This window comes from Lemur catta, chromosome 1 (assembly GCF_020740605.2).
Source record: "Lemur catta isolate mLemCat1 chromosome 1, mLemCat1.pri, whole genome shotgun sequence".
Classification (NCBI taxonomy): Eukaryota; Metazoa; Chordata; class Mammalia; order Primates; family Lemuridae; genus Lemur; species Lemur catta.
The window spans coordinates 34,009,036-34,026,453 of record NC_059128.1 but is presented as its reverse complement, the minus strand read 5'-3'; the positions used below and the strand labels follow the sequence as shown (position 1 = coordinate 34,026,453).

Here is a 17,418-nt window from a genome sequence, read left to right as displayed (position 1 = left end):
TAACTGCAGCCACATTGAGAATCAAAAGGTGTATATTCTATGACTAGTAATTTCAGTTCTAGGCAAATATCCTAAAGAAATCCACACGTGTGGGTAAGAAGACTCGTACAAGGGTGTATATAACAGCAGTAGCTGCAATAGGAAAAGTTGGAAAGTACTACTGTCCAGAGTAGTCTAAAGATATGTGAGTCATGTTCGTTCATTCAGCAGAACAGTATCCAAAGCTAAAATAATCATACTAGGTTTCTGTCTGTTAACATGGATAAACCTCCAGACCTACTGCTGAGTGGAGAAAAATAAATTATAACATGATATATCCATTCTTCTAATTTCTATAAGAGTTAAAAACACATAAAAAAATACCATATGAATACCAGTAAATGTAGTAAAAGTATAAAAACATGTTATATGTGGACTTTAGAATAGTGGTTGGTTGGTTCCGGGGAGGAAGAGATGGAAAGGGATGGAGGTTGGGTTTTAAATTATTTTTTTAATACGGAAAATTAAATCACTTAAATCTGTGCTATTGGTGATGAGTCTCTGTGATATTTTGTTCTTGTATGTGCTTTTGAAATATTTTATATTTTAAAATACAGTGTTTCAAATGAGCTTGCAAAATCGCAGTAAAGCATAGCACAGGGCGGTGAGCAAAGGATGCCTGTTGTGAAGTCATCAATCCAGGAGCCAATGAGGACCTGGAGTCCATGTTCTAACCTCGCTGGCAGGAGCGAAGGAATGTTACCTTTTACATTTGAAATGTTCGTTTGAGGGATTCTGTTGGTTTTCCTGCCAAGTTAGGAACATGGCTTTGGGGATTGGTAAACAAACGGTGTTTTGGCATGATTTCAGGTTTTTCCGAATACTTTTTCTGACCACTAAAGGCAGTCATTAGAAATGTTACTGTTGCTTTCCTGCATAATCATAGTCCGCAGGCATTCGGTCACCAGGTAAGAGAGACCAAGGGCTTTGAATTCTTCGTAGATGATTAAGAATTGATAAAGCTTTTGTATGGTCTAGGAACCTGGGCCTTTAGCTCAGGTCTCTTGTGCCCCAGGTGGATTTGTGGGAATCCTCTAAGAAATAGTAGCCATCCCGGGGAAAGGAGGCAGGCGTTTACCCCACGTGACCCTGGTTCACAGGCAGAAAGTGCCCAGTGGCCGATGAAACCTGGGGTGTGACACCTCTCTCCTTTCCTTCCCTGGATCTTTTCCCATTGAGATGCTGCCCTCGATACAGATTTTCACCATAGTTTACATGAGCAAATAGTCAGAACTGGCGGAAATTTACAAAATTGTTTCAGTCATTTGCAACCTTTTGGAAGAAGTGACTTATGCTACGTGCCAATTAAGTACTTCAAAACCAGTAACCCTGGACAGCTAAATTCCCTTACCAGTTAGAACTGGTGAACCTCCAGACAGTATTTGTTTTATTGAAATAAATGTTTAATTTTAGAATAGTTTGACATTTACAGAAAAGTTGCAAAGATAATATAAAAAGTTTCCTTATACCCCTGCAACCAGTTTCCCCTATTAACATTTTATATTACTATCTAGGCAGTATTTTTAAGACAATAATTTTCTACATTGGGGATGTGGGAATGTTTTATTTACAGATTAAATATCTCAAAGATTCTACTGACATGAAAGTGTATGGCAGAATTAAATGGTTTTTCATTTATGAAGTAACCAGAAAATAAAAACTAATACTTTAGCAAGAATAATGGACATCTTTTAAAATTACTGGCATGGTGCCTAGTACATGTATTTGTTGAAAGAATGAATAAATGAATGGAGACAGCTTGTCTCTCTCTGTGTCCTGTTGAGAATCTCAGGCTATAACAGCTTTCAGAAAAGGTTCAAATTACCCCATGTGTAACTTGTTCTGCCTTAACCAGGTTTAAATTCTTACTACTTACTGATGGGCTTAAGGCATAATTTATTCTTAATATCATGAAATCTTGGTGTTTCCTCCATGTATCCACTTATTTTAAACTACCAATAGGTAATGATGAATGCCTACTGTTTGCCCTGCCCTCTATATCATAGTGAATGCTAAGGATAAACTTTGGAACTTTTGTTTTTTTCATATCCATTTTCCTTCTATAAATTATTTCCATAGATTATGCCCCAGTATACAATTGAACAATGCTAGATCCTGTACTATCTTGTCAGAAAGGTTTCATTTTGAGGGGGGTGCTACCAACTTAGGGATTAATTATTGTTTGGAAAAATTGTCTTTGGTAGTACCCAACTATACTTTTTAAAAGTCTTTAATCCAAGCAAATAGAAGAAACTGGAATTTTTTCATCAAGAAAAATAAAAATTTATTTGGAAAGTAGACTATTCAGCAATTAATCTTTTTATATTTTCAGAATTCAGCTGTGGAAATGGTTATGTCAAAACAACTTTCTCTCGATGTTAAAGAAAGCTTGAAAAACACTGAAGATGAGCAGAAAGTCAATGAGCTGCAAAATCAACCTTTAGAATTAGATATTATGTTAAGAAATGAACAATTAAAAGAGATAGAGGTATGGAAACATGAAAAACACTGACAACATGATTGCATCATTTATCCAGTGCAATACAATATATTTTAATTACAATAAACTTGCTTGCACAGAATGAAAAGTCTTATTTAACCTTTGCCTGGTGATCAATCTGGTAACTATATAATTATGTACTAATCAGTAAGTTGTATAAATCTTTCTATTTAAAAAATAGAAGAGTTTAATGAACATTAGTTTTCTTTCTCTTTCACCAAGTTTCTAAAAACTTATTCAGTAACAGAATTTGGAGATTTCAACTTGTCATCATTCCTTTTCTTAGTTGTACGTGTTCTTTTGATTCTGACACATTCCTCTCATTTTTCCGAATGATAATGTGATGGGGTCCTTTTTCTTTGTTTTCACAGCTGTGTTTACATAGCTGTGTTTATGTATTTATGTACTTACAGGTTTGTAAAGCAATCTAAATATCCAGTATAGGCCATGTTTTAAAAAGTGAAACTATAAATGCTCCTTACAATTTTAGCTAAGTTTATGTAACAGTAAATATGTATTTAAAACAAGAAAGACAGGTGATGTATATAAATAATAAAAATAAGATGACTCTTTTTTTTTAGACTTTGCAGAACGCTTTAAGACAATAGGGTGATCTAATTGATATTAAATGTTGGACCAATGGTGAGTTTCAGTCTAGATTTTAACGTGATTCTAGTGGGGAAAAAAATGTTAGGACCTTAGTTTCTCTGTGTGCAAAGGAAATCTTTAAAACATCTTGGGATAAAATGTGTTAATCTGAAGGGGAAAAGAAAAGGAAAGAAAATGAATAAATTAATGAGTGAGTGTATATTTACTCATTTGCGTGACTTGATTTTAGGAATTATATTCCCAGTTGAAAGCAAAGAAAGCAGCCATTGAACCACCGGAACAAACTGAATGTCTCAAACAAACAGAAACCAGTGCCTTGGTTTTCCACGATAGAAGATATTCAGCACACCACTTGGACAATCTGCTTCAGGCACTTATTACTTTAAAGAAAAATAAAGAAATCCAATATTGTCTCCTTAAAGATTTTCAGGAACACCTCACTGCAGTTGAATCCTCAATGAAAGCCTTGTTGACAGAAAAGGAAAGTCTAAAAGTGTAAGTGTAAGAATTTAGGACTTGCATTCTTTTCATTCAAGCACAGCCTCCATGACTTTGGACAGGTCTAGGGTTTTAAGGGTTTATACTATAAAAGGATATTATGATTTAAGAACTACACTGTAGAAATTCAATTCCATATGGAAGCTGTCTTAGTCTGGAGTGCTGTAACAAAATACTGTAGATTGGGTAGCTTATGAAAAACAGAAATTTACTTCTTACAGTTCTGGAGGGTGGGAAATCTAAGAAGTTCAGGGTGACAGCAGATTCGGTGTCTGGGAAGAGCTTCCTCTCTAGTTCATAGATGGAACCTCCTGACTGTGTCCTCACATGGCAGAAGGATCAGGGCTGCTCTTAAGGAGGTCTCTTTTATAATGGCTCTAATACCATTCATAAGGGTGAACTCCATCCTCATGACCTAATCACCTCCCATAGATGCCACTTCCTAATACCATTACTTTAGTAATTAGGTTTCAAAATATAAATGGGGGGGTGGGGCAGTACAATCATTCAGAGCATAACAGAAGCCATTTAAAAAAACTCTTGGTTTCATAGAAAAAAATTTTATATTATTAAGTACATTTTACAAAGTAATTTATTAAACGATTCACATCATAAATGTCTGCAAAATAGATTTAACTTCTGTGGAGTTCAGTATTATTTTTGTTAAGAATGTATTCTAAACTCTGGGGGCTCAGGAGAGAAATGTACATAATTGTTTTCTATCAATATAATTGATTTAAATAGTTTGGTAAATATTGAATATATATATTGTAATGGTTTCTTTTAAAATATATGTACTCCTTTTGACTTTGAAAATGATGGCAAATGGTGGCAGATACAGTCTTAACATGTAAATATTTCCTCATTATTAAAAAGGTTTATTTTATACTTATACCTAAATGGAGGTTACTTTCAGCAATATTTCTTGAGGAAACAATTTTATATTCAAAAGATTAGCTTCATAATTGCAGCTTCTTAGTCAATATCTATATTGTTATTATTAGAAAGGTGATAACAAAAGCGTTGATATTATGGTAATTTCAGTCCCAGACTAACCCATACAAGTACTTTATAGCTTACAAAGTATTTTTACATAGGTCATTTCCTTCACTCTTCATTCCTTTCCAGTTCTTCATCTTTATGATTCTCATTTTACAAGTAAGTTTTCCACAACTAATTGAAAGCCACAGTAAACAAGATTCTGATTTTTATTTTAAGGATAGAGTACTTTTACAGACAGTCTAATCTTCTTTTCTGTGATTTCAAAGCAGAATTAATTTCTTTTAATAACATCTAACTACATGCCAATGTATAATAAGTATTAAATATTAACAAGCTCTATTTTTATTGTTTTTCTAGGGGACCACTGGATAGTGTAACATATCTGGACAAAATTAAAAAATTGCTGTCATCCATAGAAAAAGAGAAAGGTTTTTTAAGCAAGCTGAAAATCGAATGGGAGAATTTATCAAACCATGCAACGGACATGGATAAGCAATTGTTGGAAATCCAGATTAAGCAACTTGAACATGGTTGGGAACAGGTGGAACAACTGGTTCAAAAGAAGTATTCTCAGCAAGCAGTAGAATATGATGAATTTATGTCCCTCATGAATAAGATGCAAGACGTTGAGAGTTCTCTGCAGCAACAGCAGCAATGTCTGCAGTTAAGGCTGAACTCACCAGAACAGGAGGGGAACCAAAGCATGATTGCCTTGGCCACTCAACTCGAGGCTACCAAGCATAGACTTTCTGTTTTAAAGGGGCAAGCTGAATTTCAGATGAAGAGGCTTTGGGGAGAAAGAGAAAAGAAGATTTTAGAGGATGCAATAAATAATTTGAAGAAGCAATTAGAAGCATTGGAGCCATTAAACCTAGAGGTAGAAAATCAGATTGAGAAGTGTGACATTAGGAACAAAGTGAAGGAAACTATGTTGTGGATGAAGAATCTGTTGAATGAACTCATTACCCCCATTTCCCTTCTCCCAGATGACATTCTTTCACAGATCAGAAAATGCAAGGTGACACATGATGGCATTCTGGAGAGGCAGCAGGCTGTGGAATTGTTGGTTGCAGAGGTCAAAGGTAACATTCCTAGACTTACAGCATGTGAGGGCGATGACTTAAATAATCTCGTGGAGGACTTACAGAAGCAATACCAAATGCTGGTTTTAAAATCAACCCAAAGATCACAGCAATTAGAACTTAAATTGGAGGAAAGAAGCAAATTTTTTGCAATAATAACAAAGGTTCAACTTGTACTTCAAGGAAAGGAAACACCGATAATTCCCAAGGTGGAAAAAACCCCCACAGAAGCTGAACTAGAACATCACCATGTCGGTCTGAAGGCATCTCAGAAGGAATTGCAAGAAATTGAGACTGTCATCTCAACCCATCTTCAGGAACTAACAAACATCTATGAGGATCTGAGTGTGTTTGAAAGATTATTTCTGGATGATCAACTAAAAAATCTTAAGACTAGGGCCAACAGAATACAAAGATTTATTCAGAATAAATGTAAAGAAATAGAGCACAAGGTAAATTTTTATAGAGAATTCCGTGAAAGAACATCTGTGCTTCAGAAGGAGGCTGACAATATACAACACAATGAACTGCTACTTCAAGAAATAAACCAAGGTGTTAAAGAGGAGATCTATAAACTGAAAGACAGATTCATTGGTATTCAGCGTAGCATCTTACAAGTATTGAAACTTAAAGAATTGTTTGACTGTATGGGACTAAACTGGGATGGTTCACAACTTGACCAATTACAAACACAAGTATTTGAAAAAGAAAAGGAACTTGAAGGAAAAATTAAGCAGTTAGAAACATTTGAGGCAGAACATGGCAAATATCAAGCATCGCTAAGTAAAATGAGAGCCATGGATTTGCAAATTAAGAAAAGGGCCGAAGAAGTACTAAAAGATCCTAATACTTCGCCAGAATCTAATGCGCTCAATGCTCAAATTCTGAATCAGAGAATTGAGAAAGCCAAGTGCTTATATGATGAGATACTAAAGAATTTAAATGAAAATAAGGCCTTTGATGACTCATTCAAAGAAGAAGAAATATTACAAATAAAGCGGAATGCAGAAGAAAATGATGAGTTACACAAGGTTCTCCAAAACATGGTACCACAATTCTGGCCAAAAGAAATGGATGAAAAGAATTTTCAGGACAAACTAGAAAATTCCATACATGTTTTAAATCAGATAAAATCTCAATTACAGCAGCCTTTACTTACAAATTTGGAAATTAAACATATTCAAAATGAAAAGGATAATTGTGAAGCATTTCAGGAACAAGTTCAGGCAGAAATGTACAGTATTAAAGCTGTGACTCCTGTTGAGAAGCAAAGAGAAGAAGAAAACTCTTCTGAAGCCAGTGATGTGGAGATGAAATTACGTGACGTTGAAGAGCTTCAGAGGCAGCTTAGCATGATCATTGATTTACGCACAGTAAGTTTTTAAAAAATTAAGCAGTTCGTGCATCTGTTTTTATTTCGACTTTATGTTTTGCTAGTTAATATCTGTACTTCTAAAGAAGTTACATGTTCTACAGGAATGTTCTGTACAGAAGGATAGGCACTTTAAAAAATTGCAATGAGCCAGTTATAATCCTGACTCATTTTATATCTAAATGTAGTGCCTTAATGTTTGGAAAAGGACAAGTCTGATCCCTTTATTTCTATTTCCCTTGTACCCCCATTGAGCTTAGAACAAAGTTTTTTGGGTTTTTTGTTTTTAGAGATAGTAAGATATGGTGGAAGAAGTATGGCGTAGAGGGAAGAACACCAAATAATAACTAACATTTATTTAGAGTTTAAAACTTCGGATGTTCTAGACACGGTGCTAAATGCTTCATATTTAATCTGTCAACCCAAATGAATGACTGAGGCAAAAATCTCAATCATTGGAGGTTTATTAAGCCAAGATTTGGAGGATGCGCCCAGGGGAAAAAACATGAACTGCAGACAAACCGTGGCTGTTTTTCCCAAAGGGAGGTTGGAGCCATCAGCATTTTAAAGGCATATAGAGAGAGGGAAGAAGCCAGGGGGTGGTGGGAGTGGCTGATGAGGTAGTGGCTACATTCTTGTGAGGCCCAAGAAATCTACATTTTATATAAAATAAGGGAGTGAAGGAAGTGTCAATTATGTAGATGTCCCTGCGTAGGTGGAAGAATGCCTGATTCTGTCTTGTCTCCAGTTCTGTTTGTTGCCTGTAAGATAAATGTGTAATTTTTTATTAGTGTAGAATCAGTAGGCTTTAGTTTTAGGTGCTAGACATAGGTACAGTTTGCTTGTCCTTGCTTATGGGAGGTGAGCAAGAAATTTCCTTAATGAATAATCTGTGGAGTCAGCTCTTCACAGGTGCCTGATGCTGTGATTTTCTGTTTATGAATCTTTATAGCGACTCTTTGAGGTGGATGCTGTTATTAACCCTGTTTAAATATAAGGAAATTGAAGTTTAGAGACATGAAGGTTTTTCGGAGGGTCTTGCAACAGTCACAGAACCAGGATTCTAATTAAGATCTGTCTGATTCTAGGGCAGAGGCCATCAGATCAACACCCATGGGCCAAATCCTGCCTGGTAGAGTGGGGGCTCATGATGCAGATGGAGAAAGAATTCTCAACACAAAGATTAGGATAGAAAGAAGTAAAAAGTTTATTTTACTTTCTTGGGGCAGAGAGGGAAAGCGAGAAAGAGAGAGAAGGGAAAGAGAGAGAGAGAGAAAGAGGAAAGGCGCGACACCCAAAAGAAAAAAAGGGGAAATGTCAGCCCCAAGGCTAAGGGGCTCAGAATTTTTATGAGGAAAAAGGGGAAAAAAGAAAAAAAATGTGTTGCTGTGGACTGATTAGCAGGAGACAGCTGTGAGATGTTACTTCTCCTTGAGACTGTTGAGAGCAGTCTTATCAGTCTCCTCTGGAATATGGTCTGGCCAGACTGGTCTGGGAATGTAAAGGGGGAGGATTTACACAACCCTTCTGTCTTCTCAGCTCTTTTCAAATGCCATAAAACAGTCTCTTTGGGTGGTTAAAAGACAGGAAGTTAAGACCCCTGTGATTAATCTTAAGGACAGCTGGTTAAGGTCCCTGTGGTTAGAGACAGTGAGTTAGATAGTTTATTTTTCTCTGTTTATTAGCAAGGCCATCCTTTCACTGCCCACAGTACCTGTTTTTATAAATAAAGCTTTATTGGAATACATCCATGCCCATTTGTTTGTGCATTGAATATGGTTGCTTTGATGTTAGCAACAGCAGAGTTGGGTAGTTGTGATTGTTTGCTGATCCCCGTTGAAGAGCAACTCCAACATACTTCCCTTCTTTTCCTTCTGATAGTAGGGTAGGTATTTTAGGCATCATTGGAATTCACAGTGTGCTGAATATAATGCCTTATGTAGTGTTTTCAGATTTGTCGCATTAAATTTATATAATGGAGAAATTAACTTCCTTCTCTAATTCAAAGAGTTATTATTAGATAATATATTTGAAATATTTTGATATAGGTATAAATACCACAGAAATATAAAGTTGTGTTATGAACCTAATGTAATCTTTAAGAACGTTTGTAACAAATGAATAATTGGAATACTCTCTACTTGGTATTAATACGATTTCAAGAAACAAAGTACATAAATCCCCAAAATATTAGGATTAGACCTAGACTAGAATGGACCTTTAAATAAATTGTTATTTCAATGAGAAGACTGAGGTCTGGAGGCATTCAGTGATGTACCCAAACTAAAATTAGTGGCAGAGCCATTAATTTTAAAACATCAGTGGTCTGGCGTTTTTTGTTTATTTTCATTTGTTCACAAATATTGATTAAGGTTGTATACATTAAACATATTCAGTTGTTTTATATAATTCATAGTCTAGTATGAGAATTTTGGAGCAGGAACATAAATCGGTAGACATGATCCATGAGATGTTATTTTGAATTTAGATTAGATTTCTTAGAAAATCTGGAAACAATTTTTCCTTATGCAGACAAAAAAGTTGTTCAAGTAGTGTCAAACTGCAAGCATGAGAATGCTAAGTCTTAAAAAACTCAGAGACATATTGTGAATGCACCACAAAAATTCAAGCATGACAAAAATTCCAAAAGTTTGACAATTTTGTCACAACATTTCATCTCCTATTCGCCAGAATGCCTTGAATGATGCTTATGAAAATTTAACACGCTATAAAGAGGAGGTCACCAGGGCGTCAGAGATCATCGCTTCCCTTGAAGCCATCATCGCATCCCATAGAGTGGACCTTGATAATCCAGAAGAATCGCTAGAGATGCCTCTTAGGAAACAAGAGGAATTGGAATCCACAATAGCAGACATCCAGGACCTGACCGAGAAATTGGGAGCTATATCCAGCCCTGAAGCCAAGCTACAGCTTCAGTGTACTTTACAGGAAATAGTTTCTAAGAGCTCAGCCATGAAGGAAGCTGTCAAAGTACAGAAAGCTGAGGGAGAAAGGTAGGTCTTCTTTCTCAATGTAATGCTTTAGGAACATTAAATAGGGGTTTTTTTCCTTTATAATTAAAATGCATGCATTAAAGATAATTTGGAAAATACAAAAAAGTAAAAAAAAAATTACTATTTAAAGAGAACCATGGTAGATATTTTATTGTATTTCTTTTCTTTTTTCTTATTTAATATTGAGTGCCTACAACAGATTGTTTATAAAAGTACGTATATGGTATAAAGAATAGCGATGGAACAAACATCTTTGTAACCAGAGTTTCAAAGATAAGCATAAGCATGATTAATTTGTATTCTCTTATGTGCTCCTTCCCTCTCCTGTCAGAAGTAACCATTATCCTAAATTTTATATTTACCATTTCCCTGGCTTTTGCTGTATTGCTACTATGTGTTTGTGTGTCCTGTTTTCATGATTTTGAACTAGCCCCTAGTGTGTGTATTCTTCTATCACTTCATTTTTTCAAACTCATCATTATGACCCTGAGGTTTACTCATGTTATTTTTGGTAGTAAAATTCATTTCCCCAGCTATTGATGGACATTTGAATTGTTTCCAGTTTTTGCCTTCAAAAACAGGGCTACTTAGGAACATTTTTGAATATAATAGCTTCCTTTGGGTATATATCTAGGAGTATGATTGCTGGGTCGAAAGATATGCACATCTTAAATTGTTAACACCGAATTATTTTGCCAATTTCCACTTAAGCCCGTCGTATATAAGTATTCTAGTTGTCCCATGTCCTTGCCAACAGTTGATATTGTGAGACTTAATTTTTACCAGTCTGGTGAGTAAGAAGTGGTATTGCATTGTGGTTTTAGTTTGCATTTCTATTACTACTAATGAGTTTGATCTCTTTTTTGAATGTTTATTGGTCATTCATATTTCCTCTTCTATAAAATGCTTATTCAAGCCTTTACACAATTTTGTTGGTTGTCTTTTTCTAAATAATTCCAATAAATTGTAGGAATTTATTTTATAGAGACAAGTCCCTTATAGTTATGTGTGTTACAAACATCTTTACAGAGGAGGTTTCCTGTTAGATACCCATTCTGGGGTTGGCTCCAGACTTTATGGTCTGTCCTTCACATTCCAGGAGGAAGCAAAGAAAACTGAAACTCAAATGTCCCCAAGGCAAAAACTGGCCCTACAGCCTTGCTTATTTCTGTGTATTTTCATTTTACAGAGTTTGAGGCCTCAATTCCTTGCCTGTTTATTCCTATGTCTTAAGAATTGTTTTTTAAAAAATATATTTTATACAAAATTTTTAATTACTTTCAATGGGAGATTTAGGCTGTGTCTATTTTGTATATATAATTTTATAGTGTTTTTAAATCTATCTTAATATGCCATATATAAAATATAAATTTTTTTTTACTTCATAACATTATTTTCCTTATAGCAAATACTTTATAAAAGTAATTATAATTGCTATGTAATATTTAAGTAATGGATTGTTTTAATTTGCTTTATCACATCTTTTGTTAGATTTAAAGGGTATTCTAATTTTTGCTATTTTAATTAATACTCTAATGAATAAAAAGTTTGTATCATGTTTAGTATAAATTCCTTATGTTTAGGATTAATTCCTTAAGGTAAATTGCAGAAGTTGAATTAATGGGTCAAGGCTGGGCCAGTGGCTCACGCCTATAATACTAGCACCCTGGGGGGCCAGGAGGATCACTTGAGTTCAGGAGTTTAAGACCAGCCAGAGCAAGAGCGAGATCATGTCTCTAAAATTAAAAAAAGAAAGAAAGAAAAAAAAGAATTAATGGGTCAAAAGATATGGGCACTTTTCGGGGACTAAGTGGTTTTCTATAAGAATTGTACTAATTTACAGCTCATTAGTGTATTTAAGAATGCAGTTTTCATTTTACTGAAGTGAACTTTTTAAAAAAAAAAATCTCTCCAATTTGGCATTTTGAGGACAGCCCTACCTGCCTGTTAAAGTTTGCATTTAAAGCCATATGCAGGTCTCTTTGGGGATGAGTAGTTAATGAAAATTTATAAAATGCATTGAATAGCAAAAAAGAAAGTTATCCTATCTTTTTTAAAGAAATTAAATGTGGAGAATCTATTCTGGGAAGTTTAGAATATTGTGTTGAATATGATTTAATATCATTTTTTTTCTAACTGTGCCTCATTAGACATCTCGAGAATTACCAATGCTATAGAAAAATTGAACAGAAAATTTGCACTAACCTCAGCAAAATGGAAGCAGTTCTTGGGCAGTCCATGTCTCCATTGCCAGTGTCTTACAAAGAAGCTTTAGAGCGCTTGGAACAGAGCAAGGTAATAGTATTTGCAAGTCTCCAGTAAGTCTGTGTGCAAAAAATGGGCAGAACGAACAGGTGGAGGCAGAAGAGAATGTGGCTCTGTTACGACCCACAGAAATCTTCAGACTGAGTTGTACACCCCTGAAAATTCCTCAGCCCAAAAGCCAGAGGGAAAAAAATGAAGCAGTGGTTCTGAGAGATTTAGTTAATTGGATTCACAGGACACTCGTCCCCAATACTGTCCTGTCCTCATGGATGGCCTTTGTAAAGCTCCACCTTGCGCGTTACTCTGAGGGACGCGGCTGGAGCAGCTACCGAGCCTTGCTGTCCACTGAGCACGTACTGTCACAAGCTCCAAATTGTGGTTACTTCTTAGACTCTGTTATTAAACATTTTACTTTTTGCTTATTTTCATCTGTTAGGATCTGTGGTATTATGTTATTAGGATTTGGATGAAGGCATTCTAAATTAGCTATACTTAACATCTACCAAAACCAAAACTGAACAAACAAAAAACCCTTTAATATTGTGTTTGTTTGATACAGGAAGTATTATGCAAATAACCTACTTAGTAAAATATGAGACTTTTTAAAATAAAAGCACTGTCAGAAGAGACTTATGTTAAAATAACAAAATGTGTAGTAGTCCCCTGTTATCCACGGAGGATACATTCCAAGACCCCCAATGGGTACCTGAAACTGTGGATTGTACTGAACCCTCAATAGACTATGTTTCCTCCTATACATACCTATGATAAAGTTAAATTTATAAATTAGGCACAGTAAGAGATTCACAGCAACAACAACTAGGCACACACCTGTAGTACCAGCACTTTGGGAGATTGAGGTGGGAGGATTGCTTGAGGCCAGGAGTTTGAGGCTGCAGTGAGCTATGATTGTGCCACTGCACTCCAGCCTGGGTGACAGAGCAGGACCCTGTCTCAAGACAAAAACAAAAAAAATGCAATAATAACTAATAATAAAATATAAATTATAATAATATACTATAATAAATGTTATGTGAATGTGATCTCTCTCTCTCAAAATATCTTATTGTCCTGTTCTCAGCCTTCTCATGATGATGTAAGATGATAAAATGCCTACCTAATGAGATGAATTGAGGTGAATGACATAGGCGTTGTGAGGTAGTGTGAGGCTACCATTGACCGTGAACACAGCACTGGAAACAGCTGATCTGATGACCAGGAAGGCTACAACATGCCTAACAAATGGGGAACAGTGTGTAGACACTGGACAAAGGGATAATTGATGTCCCGGGTGGCACGGAGCAGGATGGCATAGGGTGTTATGATCCTACTCAGACCAATGCACCATTTAAAGCTTATGAATTGTTTACTTCTGGAATTTTTCATTTAATATTTTTGGGCTACAGTTGATATGGATAACTGAAACCTTGGAAAACAAAATCATAGATAAGGGAGGACTACTATACTTCTAGAATATTTACTTTTGAAGATACATTCTTACTCGGCAATATTGGTTTATGGGTCATTATTTGTCCCCATAGTCCCAAATTCATGCAGAATACAATAATACGTAGATAATTCTCATCTGGCCCAAACTGACTTCCAAAAGGACAAGAAATGGATTATGTAATATTTATGGAAGACTAAAATCATTGATTGTTCAAGATTTACAATAGTTTATAAGTTTCAGAACGAATAATAGACATTATGTCCCTCCTTTTTCTTTTCTTTCTTAAGGCCTTGGTGTCAAATCTTATATCAATTAACGAAGAGTTGATGAAACTGCGACGGGCCCTCAGACACTTGAGACCGAGGTGCACAGAAGACAACGGCGTGTGTTTGCTCCGAACTCTGTCTGCTCTGTGGGCGAAATGGCTGAGCTTGCTGGAAGCCGCTAAAGAATGGGAGATGTGGTGTGAAGACCTGAAGCGGGAGTGGAAATTTGTCAGTGAAGAAGTGAGTGCTTCATTTTCAACAGCCAAACCGTATTGCTTCCTAACAAATGTTTTTTAAATTGTTTTGTTACTATACCTTGTTTTTATACAACACAAGACCTCAACCTCTGTACCATTTATGCCTGTCACGTAGACATTACACAGAAATATTTATAGTGGTCAGGCCCTATTAAAATAGTCTCTAAGAAGTTATTTACATTTTTTATGAGTGGCTTTTTTTGGGATAGCAAATAATTCTTATAAATAAGTAACCACTTGCTAGTTCAAGCTTTAAAATCTTTATTGTGAAAACAAGTGAACTGAAGCAGCCGTTGGTCGCTGCACTCTTGGGTGTGATTGCTGCAGCTTCCTGTTTGTGATTCTCACAGGGCCTGGAAGCAGGAGGAGATGCCCCTTTCAGTCCTGGGTTACAGACATTATCCTTTCAACCCTAATGCGTATTGGGAACCCTAGGTGCATGATTACCTGTCAGTGTAGCACTTCCTTTATTTGCATGCTGGTTTTCAGCAGCAGGGCACAAAATGACCCTTATCTCATTCCCTAGTGGAAGTGTAGTGTCTGTCTGAGAAATGGGCCTTCTAGTCCAACTGAACATAGGTTTGAGGAAATGGGAGGCACACATTTCCTAACTGGGTCTCTCGGAGAGGGGCCAGTCGACACCTGTACCCATGTATTCTAGCAATTGGGAACCCAGCTGGATCCTATGGCCCATGGGCACGGCCACTTATAGTGCAGCCCACCTGCTGCAGTGCCTCTTCTCTAGGCCTCCCCAGCATCGGCAGCCTTCTGAGAGATGGATCTGAGCAATAATCCCAAGTATAACAGAGACTGCTTCTGAAACCCCAGAGGCCCATCCAGGGCTGTGTCTCTTTCTTAGCAATAGAGCCACAATTTCTTAGCAATAGAGCCACAAGATTGAACAACTTGACCTTATCTTAGAGGAGAAGCCATGGGATGCCCCAGACTACTGGGCCCCTGGAAACTTAACCGATGCTCAGGTTCCTGAGTTCTCACAGGCATTATTTCCTACCCTCTGGTGCATCTTACTGGACATCCAGGTCCTTGATCACTGTCTCAATTAGCATATTATAAACACAGTTGACCAGTGTGATATTCCGTAATGTCGACATTGCAAGATCCGTGACTCTGAACATAGAACAGGAGCGTTAACATCACACTAGGGCAAACTATGCTAAGGAGCGATGCAGCGGAAGGGAGGCCCAGAGGGTTTGAGGAGAGGTGTAAGAACAATCTGATTCAGGGGCCTTTGATACCTTTTTCTGTGTCTTCACTCTGAGTTTGGGGGCTGTGGAACTCCTAGTTTCCGGATATGTGATGCATCAGGTTATGTATTTCTGGGTTCTGTACATACCAGTGGTTGACAAACACTTTGATCGGTTCAATAATTCAGGCTGCTTCCACTTTGGTAGGGATCATGGTCATGAGGACCTACTGGACTGACTTTTTCAGCATATAGGAATTGGAAGTGAAGGAAGAGACCTGCAGAAAAAATTCTCTGTTTCCAGTAGTTTCCCAACCTTTTATACATGGTGACGGCAGTTTGGTGGAGCTTGTTCTAACCACCTTATGCTCATCTCAGGAAAAATACTGTTTTATCCAACTGAAATCTGAAGGACAAATAAATTATTTATGAAAATTTTCAACAGCGTTTCCTTTACCCCACAATAAAAATACTTCATTTTAATCACACTTCTATATGAGCAAAGGCTGGGAACTATTGGGTTCTAATAGCAGAGGACTAATATTCCCAGCTACAGGAAAACAAGTATTACTTTGAACTAGGCTATGACACGAGCAACGCTTTGAGGAGAGATTCTACAAAGATTATGGGTGCCCAGGTATGTTTCAGGTCCTGAAATGGTAAGAGTATATTTTTCCTTATTTCACCTCTTTTTTTGGTTTTTTGTTGAATTAGATCGAACGAGAAGCAATTATTTTAGATAATCTCCAGGAAGAACTCCCTGAAATTTCCAAAACAAAAGAAGCAGCCACCACAGAGGAGCTGTCTGATGTGCTAGACTGTTTACGCCAATATGAGGAGAGTGTGGATAAGCAGCAGCTGTCACTGAACCTACTTCTCCAGCGCATCAAAAATATCCAGAATGTTCCTGAAGGCTTAGGGGCAGTGGAGCCTGTTCCAGCATATCAGGAGATTATGTCTATGCAAGAGCGATGCAGCAAGTAAGATTTATGAAAAATTATCATAAATATTATATAGCTCAAAAGTTAGAAAATATTAAATTTTGAAAATATAAAAATATTGTAGACTAATGGCAAATGATCCAACCGAGTTGAGTGAAGACACTGATAGGTATAAAAAGGGTTGGAAAACAGGCCAGGTGTGGTGGCTCACACCTGTGTTCCCAGCACTTTGGGAGGCCAAGGCAGGAGGATCGTTTGAGGCCAGGAGTTTGAGATTAGCCTGGGCAACATAGCAAGACCCCGTCTCTAAAAAGAAAAAAGTTTTGCTGGGCGTAGTGGCACATACCTATAGTCCTACTGGGGAGGCTGAGGCAGGGGGATTACTTTAGCTCAGGAGTTTCAGGTTGCAATGAGCCATGATCATGCCACTGACCTCTAGCCTAGGCAACAGAGTAAGACCCTGCCTCTAAAAATAAAAAATAAAAGGGTATGGAAAAAATTAATAACTGTAATTAAAACTGGCACACATTTCCATCCTGGCATTACTGAGGGTGATATCCTTCAAATTTCTTTTTTTGTTGGTTTTTCTAATTTAGTAATACATAGTCGTTATGGGAAAGTTGGAGATTGTGAAAGTTACAAAGATTAATATAAAAACCTACCTTAATCTCACCACTCAGCAACAACCACTGCCACTTTTTTCTCCTCTTTTGTACTATGGTTTTGTTTTTAAATTAATTGAGATCCTAGTAATTATACTGTTTGGTATTCTGCTGAATAATTTATCAACATATCATGTTTGTCTTCCTATGCCGTTAAATGTTCTTTTTAAACATAGCTAGCTATATACTATTCTACCAGGAGGATGTGCTATAATGTATTTAAAGAAACCCCTAATAAAGAACCTTTAAATCATATG

The 17,418-nt window shown here is 36.6% G+C and overlaps 1 protein-coding gene across 6 annotated transcripts in view; it reads left to right on the top strand.

Moving 5' to 3' along the window:
* SYNE2 (spectrin repeat containing nuclear envelope protein 2) overlaps positions 1-17,418 on the top strand; it is a 297,352-nt gene that overhangs the window by 148,376 nt on the left and 131,558 nt on the right. For all 6 annotated transcript variants that reach the window (XM_045565891.1, XM_045565887.1, XM_045565883.1 and 3 more), the window contains 7 exons: positions 2,372-2,527; positions 3,378-3,643; positions 5,006-7,103; positions 9,794-10,116; positions 12,267-12,411; positions 14,119-14,337; positions 16,273-16,538. In XM_045565891.1, coding sequence (XP_045421847.1) covers positions 2,372-2,527; positions 3,378-3,643; positions 5,006-7,103; positions 9,794-10,116; positions 12,267-12,411; positions 14,119-14,337; positions 16,273-16,538 — 3,473 coding nt within the window. The remainder of the gene's footprint in view (positions 1-2,371; positions 2,528-3,377; positions 3,644-5,005; positions 7,104-9,793; positions 10,117-12,266; positions 12,412-14,118; positions 14,338-16,272; positions 16,539-17,418) is intronic.